The sequence below is a fragment of the Linepithema humile genome, chromosome 6 (assembly GCF_040581485.1).
Source record: "Linepithema humile isolate Giens D197 chromosome 6, Lhum_UNIL_v1.0, whole genome shotgun sequence".
Taxonomy (NCBI): domain Eukaryota; kingdom Metazoa; phylum Arthropoda; class Insecta; order Hymenoptera; family Formicidae; genus Linepithema; species Linepithema humile.
The window spans coordinates 25795761-25813421 of record NC_090133.1 but is presented as its reverse complement, the minus strand read 5'-3'; the positions used below and the strand labels follow the sequence as shown (position 1 = coordinate 25813421).

Sequence of the window (17661 nt, the reverse complement as noted above, 5' to 3'; positions counted from 1 at the left end):
ACAGAATTTAATTAAGTCCTTTTCACTAATAAGTTATCATTCTTATCGTTTCTTATTAATTATCATTTAATCGTATTTAATTTCTTATCGTTTCTCGATAATTTGATAAATTTCCAAAAAGCTTATTTATATAAATATGTTTTATCTAAATGATTTAATATTACTATATATATATATATATATATATATATATATGCACTATATACTAAATATTTAAATTAAAAATAAGTAAAAATATTTAAAAAATGTACACATATATTATAATAATATAAAATAAACTAAACAAAAATTACTTATGTTTTTTGTGTATCAATTTAAACTATTCAAAAAGTTAACAAAATTTTTCGGAGATAGGATCTTTTCCTGCCATTATTCCTGTCATTAATTAAACAACAAAAAAATTTGCGGATAATCCGACATGACCATTTTTCAAACTTTATGATTGGAAAAGCGTTGGGCGGGGCGACAAAGTTTTTCCATTAGCTAGGAGAAAAGCGAGTCAGTGGTTTCAAAGCTGACGATCTCTCGCGTCCTTCTGAAAGATCTTTCCGGAATTGCATCCTCGCCATTAAGATCATACGTGCGCTTTAAAGTGCCTTGCGTCTTTCCCCTTATCTCACATAACCCTTAAACTTTTCTCGGTCAGTTTATCTCGTTGAAACTAGCGATAAGTCGGGTGTAAACGAATTTATTTCCTCGTTTACTTTCTCGGATTATTCTAGAGTTTCATAAAAGAGACTTTATGGTGAGCGTTTCTCCAGTGGAAACAGTGCTGTTTGAATTTTTAATCGTTTATTCTTTCGAGAAAATTGTCTGCCAAAATAAAGTTGAAATTTTCTTTATCCGGAATTATGTTATATATACATATTATTTATATACACATGGTATGCAAATGTGAACAATTTTGTTTCGTATAAAGTATGCATAAAGTTCATATAAAATGTAATTGAACAAGTTCTTTTCTGTAGAAACTTTTACATTCAGATACTTCTGTATAAGATGTTTCTGATACGCTGAACGGAGTTTGTGTGTTGAGAAAAGCGATTCTACTTTTTACATACATAGCTATTCTACGTTCATTGAATTTCTATACACATGCAAAAATCATATGTAAATGTATATGCTTTAAAAAAATTAGAATATCTACTTATGTCATTATAAATAACGCTGTTACATTAACGTTACTATATTAACACAAGACACATAAATAATTCTAAAATATTGCTTTTATGTACTTTCCGTATATAAAAAATATTGTCTCTCTTATTATATATACATATTTCAACATTATTTCTAAAAAATGGAATATAAAATACTATGTTACAAATTAACTTCACATATGCAATTCCAGAGAATGACTTTTGCACTTACACACAATATGTATAAATTGCTCCTAAATATTTTTTTCGTTGGTAAATTGCGTATTTTATCTATTGCGTTGTTGTTAATAAGTAACGTCTGAGAATAAGTATCTTTTGAATTAGTATCTCTGATTCCTAGCGTGGTAACTTCGCGCGTCATCGAGATAATATAAACTTTTCCTTATCTCGTCATATGTCATAAATAAGCACTTCGCGAATTTTTTATGCGATAATAGAATTGCTTATGTACTATTTAACTTTTCTTTCTCATCTCTCTCGGGCGTCTGCTCCATCGCGATGTCGCAACTGCCCGCGGCGATTTTCGCTCTGCCGCCTATACAGGTGGTGAAACATGTGTCACCCTTGCCGAAGTTCTCGCCGTCTTCAATGGTTTCCGGCATCGGTTGGTTCAGCGTTTCTGGCAGATAGAGCGCCAGGAAGCCAGCCACTAGAGAAACGAGCCCGAAGATCGTGGCGGGCACTCGCGCGTCCAGCGAATCTAGCAGAAAGATCAGAGGCGTGAGAGCGCCGCTGAGACGCGCGCACATGGAGCCGATACCGAGCGCCGTGTTCCTCACCACCGTGGGGAATAACTCGGCCGTGTAATTGTACACAACGGCGAACGAGCCGGCCACGCAGGCCTTGCCCACGAGCACTATCGTGATCGTGGCCATGGCCGCCAGGTCGCTGGTCGCGCCGGTGATGCTGGCCGCGCAGATGCAGCACGCGCCGCCGATTATCAGGAACGTGCTGACGAGGCAACGTCTGCCAGCCCGGTCCATGGTGAATATCATAAAGATGTACGCTGGCAGCTCCACCAGCGCGCTGAGAAACAGCATGAGGAACGGATTGCCGACGAGGTTGGTCGTGTTGAGCGCCAGTCCGTAATAAGCGATCGAGTTAGCGAACCAATTGAGACATATGTTGAGGCTCTTTTTGCGGAGATTCGGCGTCTTGAAGAGATCCAACGCTCCGTACGACTTGTCCTCCTTGATCTCCTGCTGCGCCTTCAATTTACTGATAAGCCTGCCGGCGTCCACCTGCACATCGCTGCCGTTCAACTTCAGGGCTCTCTGCACGATAATGATCGCCTCGGTGACGCGGCCCTGTGCCCACAGCCACCTGGGTGACTCGTCCATGAGCCACCAGTGGCCGAGCAGGAGTGCGCTGTGCATGCCGTATATGATTTGCAGCCACATGCGATCGTTGATCATGGCGCCCCAGAAGGCCACCAGCATGAAGCCCGCGGAGAAGGCTAGTTGGAACAGCACGCCGCACACGGTTCTCTTGGACGGACCTACCAACTCCATCGTCAGAACGAATCCGGTGATGTACGCGCCGGCGGAGCCGAAGATACCGTAAAGAAAGCGGAACGCTAGAAAAACGTAATAGTTGCTCACGAGAGCCACTGACACCCCGAGGACCAATTGCGCCACCGCGGACACGTAGAATATGATCTTCCGACCGTACTTATCCGCCATGCTGCCTAGGGTGACCGCGCCCACGAACACGCCGAACATATAGGAGGACTGCGCCACGGCGCCCATCCATCGTTGCGAGCACACAAAGTTCCATTCCATACCGCGCGTCGACTGGAAGTATGTCGTTTCATAAGTCCACGAGTCGCATTCCTGGGTGACATTGTCGCGATCCAGATAGTGACAGTTGTCGACGCGACGCGGAAGATGATCCAAAACGAACGAGGTGTTCTGGTCATAAATGATGGATGAGTTGAACGGCTCGATCAGAGCGGACGACACGTTCGCTTCCGGGATGACACAGTGATGCGGCGGCACCGCCGCGACTGTCAGTAGAGTCAGCATGTGCAGACCGGCAGTGAGGGCGGCGAGAATGTGGAGACAATATTGCCGGGCTTGATACTTGCCGAATTCACCCAGGTGGGACATTAGCTCCTCGAGATCCTTGTCCACGCTCGCCATCGCTCTGTTCACTCGAATTACACTCGGGAAATTTATCCGGGTACCTTGTCCTATCGCGGTTATTTAGATTCCTGTTTGCCCTCGAGTTACGTTTGCCTCCGCATACGTTTTGGCTAAAGGAAGGTTTGCGAATATATTATTCGGTACACTTGAACTTTTGTATATATTACTTTATACATATATTAATTATTGACTTATTAAATATTGACTATATTAAATATTGACTTATAATTGGTTCGAATTTTGAAGACACATTTACTTCTACATTTTATCATGGACACTCAAGTAAGACCTTCTAACCTGCATTTATTATACTATGACTTTGCGTTTGCGATACTAATTCATTATTATTTTAATTTACTTTGTATATTTTATTTTACAACGAACTTTTAAAATTTTGTCAACCGATATGCGTTAGCCTTGCGGAACATACTTGTTTTTATTATTGCATGTTTCTTTTGTAACGTTTGTTTACTTATTTTGATATTATCACTGAAGATGGCCGAAATAAATGTGCCGAAACGTATGAACTGACAATTTAGTTACTTATTATTTTTTGAGCATCTAACACCCGGCTCTGGGTCAATACAGCCAATTTATTTTTTAATAACATATATTAATGTTTTAATGTCATTGTTTTTGAAGTATATTTTCTCAATTGCGTTAAACTGAAATAACAAAATTTTAATTTATAGAAAACTTAAAAATAAATTTCATAAATTGATTAAATAATGAATACAAAGTTCAATTTGTATGTATTCGGATTATATGATATCATTCCAGTACAGCAATTAGTAATAAATTGTTATTTATCTTTGAAGAACGCTCTTATCACATTGACCATGTAAGATTAATTAGTATTTCACTTTGTCCAAAAACTACAAATAAAACATTTTTATTTGCATTTAATAAAAGTAATTTTTCTAGCAATTAAAAATTTTCATTACTCATTTTTATATTACGTAAAATTACGAGAAAAAGATTCTATAATTACAATTACAATTATTGGCATACTTAAAACAATTTAATTTGCTTATTTTTTATATTTATAATGCAACGAAAATTTATATGATTATATACAGAGATTTCCTTTTTATCTTCTATCGTAGTTACATTGTATCGTAGTTATATTGAATCTTTCTGCTCGACGCATTTCCGATGAATTTACGCAGTAAAATGCTAATGTATAATACTTTTATCGTACTTGACCTATCGGACTGTCTAGCTTGTTAAAAATCAGTATCTTAATTGTTTTTTTTATGCAACAGAAATGAAGTTCCTTCAGTAACTACAGAAAAATATTTTGTATAAAAATAGAAATGCTAATTAATCGTAACTAATTATTGACAAAAAGCAAAATTCTAAAGTTCAAGTTTTCAATTTAGCATTTTTATCACCAATGGTCATGTTTATATTCATCGACTTTCGAGCGCACGTCAAACGAAGTATTTAATTTAGGCGAAAGCGTAATATCTTAAAAAGATGATACCTCGGTTAAAATTATGTAGCGTACGATGAATAACACACTTGATCACATCGGAATATCACAAACGGTTGAATCGTATGTCGATGATCAGTAAACCCGTCACTCTCGATTACGAATGGGAGAGTGATTGCACGAACTGCCACTATTAATGCCACTACCGACGAACTGGAGAATGGTTCTCCGCCAATCTGAATCTAAGAGATTGCGCGATTACTCTCCGGAGAACGTGCAATACTTAATGAAATTCGTGATTACCTTTGCGCACAGTACTATCACTCGCGTCGCGTAAATCGCTCTCCCGCGTGGATTCTCCTAAACCGGCAAAATTCAGTCTGCGAGACGTGACACATGCGAAAGAACGTTCCGCGCGAGAGGAGTCCGCGTTATCGGTCACCGGCGGCCACGATTGCGTTGTTGTTGGTAAAATAATAAAAATCACAGACCCGCGCGCGCGACCTCGTGGTTAGGGTAATTCGCTATAGTTCTGGTTATTATCGATAGTTGTGTCTGGGGAAATCTTCGAAGAATGTACTGAGATAATGCAATCTTTCTAGTAGTTAGGTAACTAATATCAATTATGGATGGTGAACGATATCGCATTGCTTTTTTTTTATAAGAAAAAAATTGAATCAATATATCAATATATTTTTGTGGAAAGCAAAATTAATAATTAAATCGGAATAATTTTAAAATTTTAAAATTTTCGTATTTTAAATGATGTTCATATAATACAAATTGCAATTATTAATATTATTTTATAATTACTTGTTTTGATTAAAATTATGTAGCGTAAAAACACAAAGGTTTATAATCACCCACGGTTGCAATATTTTGCAAATCTAAATTTTGATCATATCTTTTTAATAATGAGTGAAGTAGATAATTTATTTACTACAAAGATTTTACTAGAAAAACACTTGTAACTCTGATGAAGAGAACTCGATTTATTTATCGCACATGTCATCGCATCATAAATTACATCTACTAGCTCGTTTATACAATTTTGAAAGTTTATTATAAATGGTATTAATAATGATAGATATAGATAGTCAATGATAGTGATTATTTTTGATACTGAAATAATGTCACGAATATATGACCATTGAAGCATGACGATTCACGGTTCTTTGTGCACAGATCTATCGAAATTGTTGACATTCACTTCGACTAAACGCTTACTTTTACAACAAGATTTCGACAAAATGCAGTGCCATTAGTATCGAAATTTATACTCGTAAAATAAAAAACAGAAAAAATCTATAAACTAGAAAAAAGTCTAGAAAGAAAATCGACTGTTAAATGACTGCTTAAATTGCTTTCGGAAACGAATTTTAAATTATCACGGGCAATCACAATTGAGATTATCGGACTCGATAATTAATCAAGGATAATATTTGATCGATAAAATTATTTTTTGTTATACGCATTAATTGCTATTTATTTGAAGAAAGATTTTACGTAGCTTAATTAATTTCATAACGTTGCTGGTCAAATCTCATAATTGATTAATTGCCTAGCTTATATGTATAAAAAATTATACTTATTGATTGTTTAATGTTTCAACTTGATTTTGTTGACTTTAAAGAATGTGAAATGACGATCTATGTTTACACTGACGTCTGTTTTGATGTCTAATATGCTTTCACGGTAATAAATATCGCGATATAAATAATTGCGAATCAAATGCATATTGCGATATCGTTACTTTGTCAACTAATCTTATTGTCTCGTTATCATAAATTCTGTCTATTATTATTATAGGTCAGGTTTTGATATCGTTGATAATTGGGCTGGCAATTACGAATATTGCGACAATGCAAAAAATTCATGTTTGCAAAAAATCTCACGTTTTCGTAATTAAATAAATTTTTTTAATGCACATATTTTATCATTTCAATTATCATAAAATAATTAAAAGTGAATTATTTGCGTAGAATCACTAACACATAGCGCTTCTCTTTCATTTTCAAACACGCAAAATTTATATATTTTTTTTATATTATAAAGTAACAAGTATTTTTGATTATTGTATCACCACTGTCACCATGACTTTCGCTACTCTACTGCCAGACTGCAACACTGCTCTTCGCGACGGATTCGGCGGACTATATTGAGTATATTCCTTAAGAAGCTACGCTAAAACTGGCAACTCCAATGCCAATGAACTCAAGCGCAGAAATGGGATATGTCGAGCTCCGCAGTGATCCATTGGTCTCACAATTTTATCGTTCAGTCGTGGATATGTGTTAATATCTATTAAATCACGATTATATGGTTACACACATGGACACGTTCGTTGTCTACTGCATTTAAGTGGTACTTTTATCATGTGACATTCCCAATAAATTTAACTGTTGCGAATTTCGAGCGTTTGTATTGGCTGCCGGTTTGAATTCAATTAAATGTATTTTGTGTTTCGAGACCTTGACATTAGCTAACGCCATAGCAAGATAATTGTCAATGACAATAATTCTCAATGATGATTGTCGCCGGATGACGCACGTCCCTGCCCCAAAAAGTGGGCCGGTCGATCGTGAAATATGACGAATGGACAGGCCTATTATGCATGATTAATCGGCGTAATGAACCGCAGTTTAAACCGTGTGCCGAAAAGCGTGTCAATCGATATTGATAATTGTGAGAATTCACCTATTTTGTTTGTCCGCGATTCAATAAGGAATGCGTTCAATAAAACGTGGAATATTCGAAAACGTGATATTCGCGACTAGTTTTGTTATCAATTGTTGACTTGACGTATGAGTTTTTTTTCTATGTTTCTCGGCAGCTTTTTATCAATAATTTATGGTAAATCTAAGAAGTCATCGTTTTAACAAATTTCTTGCGAATACGCTTTAACCGTCTGCATTAATTTTAAAAATCGTCAAGGTATTGAACGCAGCGGTGTCGATAGTCAATGAAAAAGTGAATTACTGCTGTAAGAGTATTATTACTGACTTCAATTCTTTTTGTTGACACATTCGTGCGTTCCATGACTTATATCCTGACAATGTTGATCGAGCCATTAATAAACATAATGCTTTATCACTTCAGTAAAAAAAAAACTTAAGTTTCAAGGCAACTTTCATAGTAACAGCGCGTGACAGACTTGCTCAGTATGTTTCTAGTTCAATCGAGTGCAAATTGCAAGCTTTAAATATTAATTGCAGATACTTTAAGCCGCGTTTATATTTTAAATATGATGAGAAACAATTAACATGTAATATCGATTATGCGAGTACATAAAAGTATATAAAAAAATCTGAAAAAATGTTTTACGATCTCATATAAAATTATAAATATGTATATTGTTAATTATATATAAAATCTGATTAAGTAATTTATTTCATTATCAAGTTCTCCTTTTGTGTTAAAAAATTGATTCTATTATCCTTTGTTTGTAAAATATAATAATGTCGCGTTTAATAATTATTAACTTTATTAATAAGAAAAGAAATTGTTTATTTTCTGACATAAATAGATGAATAATAATTTGTTTTCAATAAAAATTATTATATATGCAAATATGCTGTTCGTTGAAGACTTCAGGCAAGAAGTAAATAGTTAAAATACTTCGAGAAGCAACCGTATAGAATGCGCTAATTTCGTAATATTGCATAATAACACGTGTCACCGTTTCGTGTTGCCATGATTGTACGTGCGGCTTGTATAATCAGAATACTTAACACCTTGACAACTTAGACAAACAACATTGCGCTCAATTTCGACTGTTGTTTACGCTGTACATACGTCTGGTTGAACGGTTTGCGTTGTGTGATTGCGTCGTTGTTTTGTCGTTATATCAACGTAGCATAAATCAACGAGATACGTGGCATGATTGGAGCTCTATTTTGAGGCTTTATAAGGTCTTATTGGGCGGCGTCGTGCAACCGCTGAAGGTGACTCTTGTCGAGTTTCCTCCTCCTGGCGCCAACTAAAGTGCATCCTGAATAAAACGTAATTGCATTACGAAAATAAAGGTTTATTTCAAGATGCGCTGGTCGCGTTATTCAGCTACGTGATACTGTAATTCAATATTCTTCTGCATTTCAACTTTGTGTTTAAGATTTTAGACTGTTGGTTTATTTTCTGCTCACGTACTTTGCAGTTTTTTTCTCTTTTGAAGGTCTGATTATGATTAATTATTTATTATTTCAAATTCTTTCTTGTTGTATTTCCTGTTGTTTTTTCTTTAAAGTAAATCCTAAAAAACCGTAAAAAACCTATTGCAATATAAAGTTAATTAAATTCCTCGATAATTAAACAAAATATTTCTTCAAAAAATAGCTAATACAAATCGGTTTAAATTAGTAAAATAATATTTACATAAAAATTTCTGTTTTCACAAAGCTTGTATTTTTACAATAAAGAAATATCTTTTATATATGTTTCATGTGTCGTGTTTGTGACATTTTAACGATACATTTTTATAATGAGAAAGTTGTAGTATATGATAATGACAGCGTCATAACAGAAGGGTCTTATCGAAATATTGAAAAAATGAAAGCGCGACATGAGCTAATCAATAATAACCGCATTGTTTTCGTTGCAAAATATGCTTGGAACGCCTTCCGATCTGTAGATAATAATATTTTCACGGCGCCGCCCATGGCGCGCAAAATATTTCGCTGATCAGACCGGTACATCGGAGGCGCAAGAGGTGCTTGAACTTACTTACTGCTTACTGGGAGGTAATGCGGAAGAAGAGACGGGGACACGTGGACAGAGCGAAATTTCAGGCTACTTGACGGAATGCGGGCCAGACGTAAACGCGGGATCGGCCTGCCGGCGAATAGAATCTGGAACGTCGAGGTACTCTGGTGCATGCGTGGCGCGTAATGGAAAAGCTGTGTTGACTACGGGAAGATACGCGACCGTGTTACATATACTGTAGGTGCTTAAAAAATTGAACCGAGTAAAGATCGCGCGGGAGACAGACTGAAAATTTGGTTTCACATTTATTTACCTAAAAATAAACGGATATCGTATTACCGTGGCCGCGACAATCCGATTAAAAAGAAAACAATAAAAATTATTTTGCAAGATGCATCTCAAAATTGTATTATTTTATATTTTTCTCTTATGTTTTATTATATAATATATATGTTCGTGAGTTTATTTTCGTCTCATTTTGTTTTCAAATTATTTAGATTGTGTGCAAACAGCAGAAATCAAGTATCCAGTTGGCGACTTCAAGTAACGGATTCTCGTGTCAATGACCGAGGGTAATCGCCGAGTATTGATAACGGGTCAAAGTGCTCATTTTCTCTTTGGCGTGTATTCCATGATAATGATAATTAAACGTTATGTTGACGTCGTTGATGTCGGTGGAATGTAATGAGAATAAAATGATCAATTTCGCGTCGTTTTTTTATTAACAAAAATAATTAAATATTAATAGCCTTCGAGCAATGAAAAATTTAAGGATCTTGACAAATAAAAATATGTGCGCAAGAAAATCAATATATACTATATACAATATAACAAATCTTAATTTTTATGTAATTATTTTAATCAAACCATTTACAAATATGAAGAAATAATAAGCTGAGCAAATCGTAACTTTATTTCTCTAATAAAATTATCTTGTTAGAATTTTCCGCACTTAACATGAATCGCTCTGTTTAAAGACTTGCCTGTGGAAACCGGAACGCTTCCCAACGAGCGGTAGTTCCAGTGAGATATTGATAACATAAGGTAGGCGATATGTGGTGGGTGAGGCAATGCTGCCGGGCAAGATGATTCGCGCCGAGATCGAGTTATCACGCGTTATTCACTTGAGCTGCGAGGAGGCAGCTCTCGTTATCCGATTATACGATTTATTTTACGAGTATACGCGACGGGCGGAAGTAGAACCGCGGGGGTGAACGGCGGTATCCAAGTGGATAATAGCCAGAGGTAGATATAGAGTGAATGCACCGGGTGTATGCACCAATCAATGAACAAGTATGTGTATTATGCTGCAAAGTAAATATCCAACTGTCGCCTGATAAACTTCCATTTTTACGAGATACCGCGGTTCGACACTTTGGTTTTCATGTAAAACGCAAATTTATTCTCCACGTGTGTGCACTGGAAACAGATTGTTTACGTTGGATTGCAATACAAATTGTGATAATTATTCATTTAACTATCGCAACAGACAACTCGTTTAAACTTCAATGTCGACACACGTTGAAACCATCCAATTAATAACTTTATTCAACGATGCACCTTTTTTAACGAAACGATGGAGCGTGGACGAGATATTATCTAGTCTTATCCGACGTTGAGTTGCAACATTGGACACGAACGCGCGTATTACTCGATTTACAAAGCGAATTAAACAGAAGAAAACATCCGTAGCACCTCCTTGAATTGTCAATTCAACGTGCGCTCGTCTGTACGATTTAGCAGTTATTCAGTAAAGTGCTTGTCATTGTGAGAAATAATTCACCTTTCATACGTCAGTTTTATGACTTTGTCGCGAAATATTGAGACATAGCGTACGTGTTATGACAATCTTTACGCTTAGCAGGCGTGAAGATGAACCTGTTTCCTGTGTCGTTTTCAGGGTCAGTAATATTAAGTCGCAATTAGCGATTCTCGACGTAGAACTGGTAGACGTAGTCACGGTGTTTGTGTACACCTTCAACAATACGTGACATACAAATACATACACTAAGGAAATACAAGATTTTCGGTAATAATCATATTTTAATAGGATAATGTTTCTCTTTAAAAACAGATAATTTTTGCTTATAAAAAAATTTTCACGTAATTTTTTTGTAACATTTACTAATAATTGTGTCTCAAGTCAAAATATTCTATTAAATCATATTTAGATTCTATTAAAATACTATTCAATAAAATTACGATTCTATTAAATCCACTTAAAATGAAAATAAAACTAAAAGATAAGATTTTATTAATATACATCCCTGATGTGCAACTCATACAATTTTTTGTAATTAGAGCTTAAAAATTGTTTATTTAACAAAATTTACTTTTTTACTCTAAATATGTCGTGCACCAAATTGCGCCTTTTACCGAACATCCTGCATCGTAAGCCTGCATCGTGTAAAAAGGAAATGCGGAAGAAGCGCATCCGGGCGGAAGAAGCCTAAGAAATTTTTAGGTTCGTCGAGAAAGGGTTTCGTTTACGTTATATTATTATTATACGTAGCACGCTCGATTACGATGGTGAACACATCGGTGTCTCATTCCGTACGGGCGCACATTGAAGCGTAACTCAAGCTTCCATCGTGGCGTAGATGGACCGTGTCTTCGTCCTGTTCATGGTATAGGATTACCTGGCATGCTCTGCCTGGGATTTTCAATTCGCCTCGTATTCGAATCCCGAGAGCTTTACGGGAAAAGAAATTTGATGTGCCGCCCTTCCGGGAATTCGATTACCGAAATACGTCAAATCGATAAGAGTCCCGACAACTAATGGAATAGCGACGCTTGCTCTCCTTGATGTATGCGTATCCGCGATAAGGAACATCGCCAAAACGACGTGAATGAAAAATGTTGCGCGCCAGCCAATACGATACAATGCGACATGTATATGTGTGTTTTTATTCCGTGATTCTAGCATGATATTTCCTTACAACTTATCGTTGCACATAAATTTTCTATATCAAAACATGATAAATCTAGCAGGGCATCGATATTTTCAATTAATATTTTAAATAACGAAGACAAGTATTGATGTTATAAAGTTAGAAATTAATTATTTGATGGAAAGCTTCCAAAGAAATTTATTAAAAAGAATTTTGGTGTAAATTTTAACAAAAACGAGGAGTGATGAAATACGTGCAAAGGAAGATTCTATATTTAGTCTACTTAACGCGTGAACGCGTCTTGACTAACTTTGTAATTCTGCGTCCGAGGTGCGGCACGATTGTGAAAGTGGAGTTCTGGGTTAATTCACTTTCGCAGTTATATTGTCATCGCGCGCGATGGTACAGGCAAGATTCAATAACGCGGGTCTCGTGTGTGACAAATCGCGCGCTGCGAGCCGTCGCCAGTGTCGCTAGCGGATGACTTCAATCAATTAGGGACGCTCGTTCGCCTAAATCAATTACCTGCCCTCTCCTCTTGGTAATTTATAGGATTATTAAGTACTTACTGAGCTTATGACTCCGATCTTAACTTATCGATTTTCGATTGACGGATTAAGAAGCACATCTGCGACGTGTCATTCGCGGCGTCGCTTAAATAAGACTAATCTTAACACCTTCGCGACATCGTTATATATCGCGGCTCAACGCTTCCTTCCCTCTTTCTTGAAAAATCTGATGCTTTATATTACACGACCAAATAGCAAAAAACAATAAACATAAAATTACGTAACCGGCTTCTGACTTATATCAAAGTATAAAAATATAAAAATACGTGACCGGCTCCTGATTTATATTAAAATATAAACGTAAAAATACGTGAGCGACCGCAAAAGTGTTAATTGCACATCGACGAAGTAATTAATCAATAAGAAAAAATGACTTTGCTATGAGATAATTATGATATTTCGCATATTTTGTGCGTTTACACAAGTGCATCGGTTTTCAATATTTTGACAGATGCTCATGGCTCTTACGATTCTCGCGAGGGGGTATCACATTACGCTTACGCAGGCCATTTAAAATTATTATAAGACTAATGATGTAAATATGTGCAGATTAAATAAATCTTTCTTTTTATTACGCACTCGTCTACAACGAAAAGTATCCAAAATATATGTCTTTGATTTAACAATATATTTTTTATAAAACATTGTTTTCTCTCATAAAAATATTTTGTTAATTAGAAAGTTTTTGCTGAATGCCTTCTGATTTGAAACATATATTCAATTAAAAACAAAATATAAACTCAAATAACAAAATATTATTTGAAAACGTACTTATATAATGTATATAGGTATAATTTGACTTATTATCTTCCCTATTGAAGATGTATTTATACTATAAATCTTTTCATTTTTTGCGGTTTTAATGATTCGATAGTATTGGTCTTCCGCGGTTTTGATCGTTTCGCGACATTGATTTTTGCGGTTTGATCATCTCGATACTAATATTTTGCGGTTTAAATTCCGCGGTTTTTCTCTTCCGCGCATTGTTTTATTCATGTATTTGTCTGTTTATTATTTTATACTCAGTCAGTAATTGATTAAAAATAGAGCCAATAGTTTAATTACGATTTGAGAAATTTATTTGTCGGAGAATTTTTAGATGAGATTTTGTGATGTTCTATGTTTGTGTGATACTTAAAACTTCTGAGTTCTGATTGAGTTCTAATTGAGTTATTATTGAGTTTATTTTAGTTGAAATGGGAGAAGTTACATCACATGAATTACACACATAAATATTTTTTTTTCTTAAGTCTAAACTTTGTTTCTGACGATAAATGCAAATATACGCAGCCTCATATTTGAACAAATTCAAAGCATTTTCATGTGTCTCGATTTATTTTGGTATCTTTTTTGCCCCTCGCGATTCTTATTGCAAATACGACGTTGATTAAACAGTTGTATCCACAAATGACGTTCACTAGGAATAAAATGAATTATATATGTAGTTTCGGAGAAAACACTTGGATTATTTGCAAGCACGATAAAATTCAATTTTTATATGTACAGAATATTAGCAAATTGAACAGAATATTAGCATTTGATAAGGATGTAAATTTAAATGAAATAATCTGATGGTAAAATGTACATGAGATTTAATTCAGAAATGATCAAAGTTGTCGTATCATTAAGTAATACAAAGTATTATGCATACTCAAATAAAAGATAATATTTTTACATCGTATATTATATAAATTATATATATTAAATAAAATAATAATTTAAATTATAAATTAAAAAATATAAAAAATAAGATTCTTATGTATGATCACGACTGTTAAATGAGTTTTTTAATCTTCATACAGAAACTTATGTTTCATTATATATATTTTACTGTCAAAAAATACATAAAAATAAAAAAAAGTAGAGTAAATGTGACATAATGTTTAATTTTTATATTGTTAAATGTTTTTTGGACTTTGAAACTAGAACTTTGACTTGAAAAATTTATTGATTTGTTAGAGGTAGCAAAGTCTCACGTTTTGAATCATTCACATAAAAGTCTACAATACAACTATTAATTAAACATTTAAAGTAATTCAAACATTTTTAATTTACTGTGAACAATTGCTGATAAAAACTGTTTTAATAAAATAAAATTTCATTAAACTGCCTTAAGAAGTAGCCTTAAGAAAATTCGTTACGAGAATCAAGGATACGGAAAGTAGCGTTCAAGGAAATAATCACAAGAAAAGATCAACTTCGAATTCAATCGAAGAATCCAAAGAGAATACAGAACATCCTTCAATTTAGAACGATTTATGTCTGAAAGAACAAAACGTGATTTGCCGGATATCGATCGTTACGATGTCGTTCGTAACGAACCGGAAACCGAACGTACGGTATTCCGTGATAATTCGGAAGGCGGCACGCAGGTGATCCGTCCGGCAGGTGGAAGGGCACTAGCGTGGAAGCCGATACTGCGATCGTGGCGACCAGGAAACCTGGATGATCAGAGAGGAAGCGACGAAGCTGTATCGTGCCTTGCTCCTTACAGTCGCGCGCGAACCATCGCGCGGAGTGGAGTGCTTTTGTTGCCGATGGTGATTCTGTTTTCCGACTAGTGCTCGATGGCACGACGTGGATAGAAGTTCAAGCAGCCACGAATTCGAGAGATATACGGCGTGAGTTTAGCGTTCGGCTTTAAATGAAATCAAAGTACACGGCATTGATCGACCTTATTGGCACACAACACAGATAATTAAGACATATTGTCGAATATACGTTGATATACATAAATGACAGTCTCATCGGCGAAATTGTACAAATTTGCGATATTGTTATTTCAAAATAGATACGTAAACGATTAGAGTACGAAATACACTATCGGAAGAAAAAGGATGTATTATCTCTGACGATGACGTGTATTTTATTTTCTTTGCTGTTTTTAACAGCTTTTATTAGTTCACAGTAGATTTAAAATGTTTAGATACGATTATATTGTTTTTGAATCGTTGAAATTTGAATTATTACTGTAGCTTTTTCGTTTAGATGTTCTAAATAAATAATTCGATACTTAAGATTTTGCTAGCAAGTCGGTAGATGTTTTTTGAAGTTTCATCTTGTATAAAAAAAAAATTTAATTGTGTTATAATAAAATTTTGCACAAAAATAGTAAACAATTTATCAGACTTATATGCTTATTGATCTTCGTATATTCTTGAAAGTGAATTGGAAAGGTTAGAAGATATTTTCGACACGAATTTGTAGTCCTTCAAAATGTCTCGAGTAGCCTTGAATAATGACAAATTGGCAAGACAAAATAACTGGTGAGAATATGTGTAGTCGAAGAAACGATATAGAGTCTCTCTTTTTCGTCTCTTCTTACTCTTTCTTATGTAAGTCTTTTGCAATTTGCGACAATAATGGGACCTGAGTCTCCAGGAAATCTGCAATCAACTTTCTTGTCCCAGGAATATAAATGCTTTAGATAAGTCTCATCATTAATAGCACGAGGTGCGCGCATAAAGTTCGTCGATACGGCAGTATATTGAAGAAAATTACGATGCCATTAGAGACTTCTTAAAGATATTTAACATTTTTTTATGCAAAACTTGTAGATTGCCTAGCGAGTACTCGCAATGCGGAAGAACAAATACGGCAAATAATTTGCGGACAAAAAGTAAATCATCGAGAAGTGAAAAACGTGTGACAACAAGTGGTGATTATAAATATAAGGTGGGATAAGAGGCAGCACTCTTTTTCATTTAAAGTTCAAATAATTAAATAATTAATAATAATGGTTGATGATTCGTTAAAAATTAATTTGAATTTTAATTATACACATAAAAATTAATTAATTTTTCCTTTGTATTCTTCTGCACATAAAAATGTTTTTTTTTTTATTTATAATTGTTAGTATAATAACTAACAAATTATTTTGGATATTTTTATAAAAAATTATTTATTTTATTCACGATTCGCACATAGATTTGCATAACAAGCGTCTTTCGTTTAAATTACACTGTTGTTTTGCTATGCGTAGGATTGCTATGTGTTGTGATTGTCGTAAGATTATTTCACGATAGATCGCCGGTGCAAGAACCTTATCAATTCAGGCACGTCACTTGTGTTTCCTTGACACGCTCACTCGAAGCGGTTAGAACGTGAAATTACTTTCAATGATTGGTTGCCTTCACTCGATTTATACGCGACAAAAAGTTTTCTCGATACAATGATCTCGTGAATTTGCTTTTGTTTTAACGCGTTTAATTGAGGGTTTTATTAATTAAAAGTCAATAATTGCTACAATTTTCAAATTTAAACAATGTATACAATTAAAGCTATGATAATAAAATTCAAATATGCTTTAAATGTATATATGAACAAGTTTATATATTATTATCGTCAGAAATCTCAAGAAAAATGTCTGAAGAAAGAAAGATACATATAGGATATTCAATTAAAATATTAAAAAGTCTCAATTATTAATATTATTAATATTTATCTGGATAATATTCTCGTTAAAAGTTAAACAAAATAAATATTTGCATTTGTGCTGAAAAATTCTGTACATATTTTATATATTAATATTAATTATGACAGAAGAAAGTTCAAATAAAGCATTTAAATGACATGTTAAAAGAATGCCTTTTGCATAAATTAAAATAAATAAAAGATTTTACAAAAACGAATACAAAAGTCGAAGTTGAGTGTGTAGCATTGTCTTTTAACGTTAATGCGGTAACGTCAGATATATTTTCTAAGGTTAGTATTGTGTTATCTTTGCAAAACTAGTGTTGACCGACTTTTATGTGCTAGTTTGTT

General features: G+C 34.6%; 2 protein-coding genes across 7 annotated transcripts in view; one reads left to right on the top strand and one right to left on the bottom strand.

Moving 5' to 3' along the window:
* Nucleotides 1–17661, top strand: part of superdeath (Suppressor of ER stress-induced death) — a 28781-nt gene that overhangs the window by 1076 nt on the left and 10044 nt on the right. Inside the window, exons 1-2 of one of the 3 annotated variants that reach the window (XM_012375413.2) lie at nucleotides 15368–15518; nucleotides 16455–16572. The exons of 1 other annotated variant lie outside the window; for it this stretch is intronic. The gene's annotated coding sequence lies outside the window, so the exon portion shown is untranslated. Of the gene's footprint in view, nucleotides 1–15367; nucleotides 15519–16454; nucleotides 16573–17661 lie in introns of those variants that run through there. One more of the 3 variants, XM_012375411.2, reaches the window with a different exon arrangement.
* LOC105677063 (organic cation transporter protein) lies at nucleotides 823–13000 on the bottom strand. 4 transcript variants are annotated; one of them, XM_012375416.2, is made up of 3 exons: nucleotides 5043–7033; nucleotides 4791–4981; nucleotides 823–3414 (listed from the first exon to the last, which is right to left on the bottom strand). In XM_012375416.2, exon 3 carries the CDS (start codon nucleotides 3299–3301, stop codon nucleotides 1604–1606), a length of 1698 nt encoding a protein of 565 aa, XP_012230839.2. In that variant the 5' UTR covers nucleotides 3302–3414; nucleotides 4791–4981; nucleotides 5043–7033; the 3' UTR covers nucleotides 823–1603. The 4 variants fall into 4 exon arrangements, with proteins under 4 accessions (XP_012230839.2, XP_012230841.2, XP_012230838.2 ...); XM_012375418.2 differs by lacking the exons at nucleotides 4791–4981; nucleotides 5043–7033 and adding an exon at nucleotides 12898–13000; XM_012375415.2 differs by having other exon boundaries at nucleotides 4791–7033.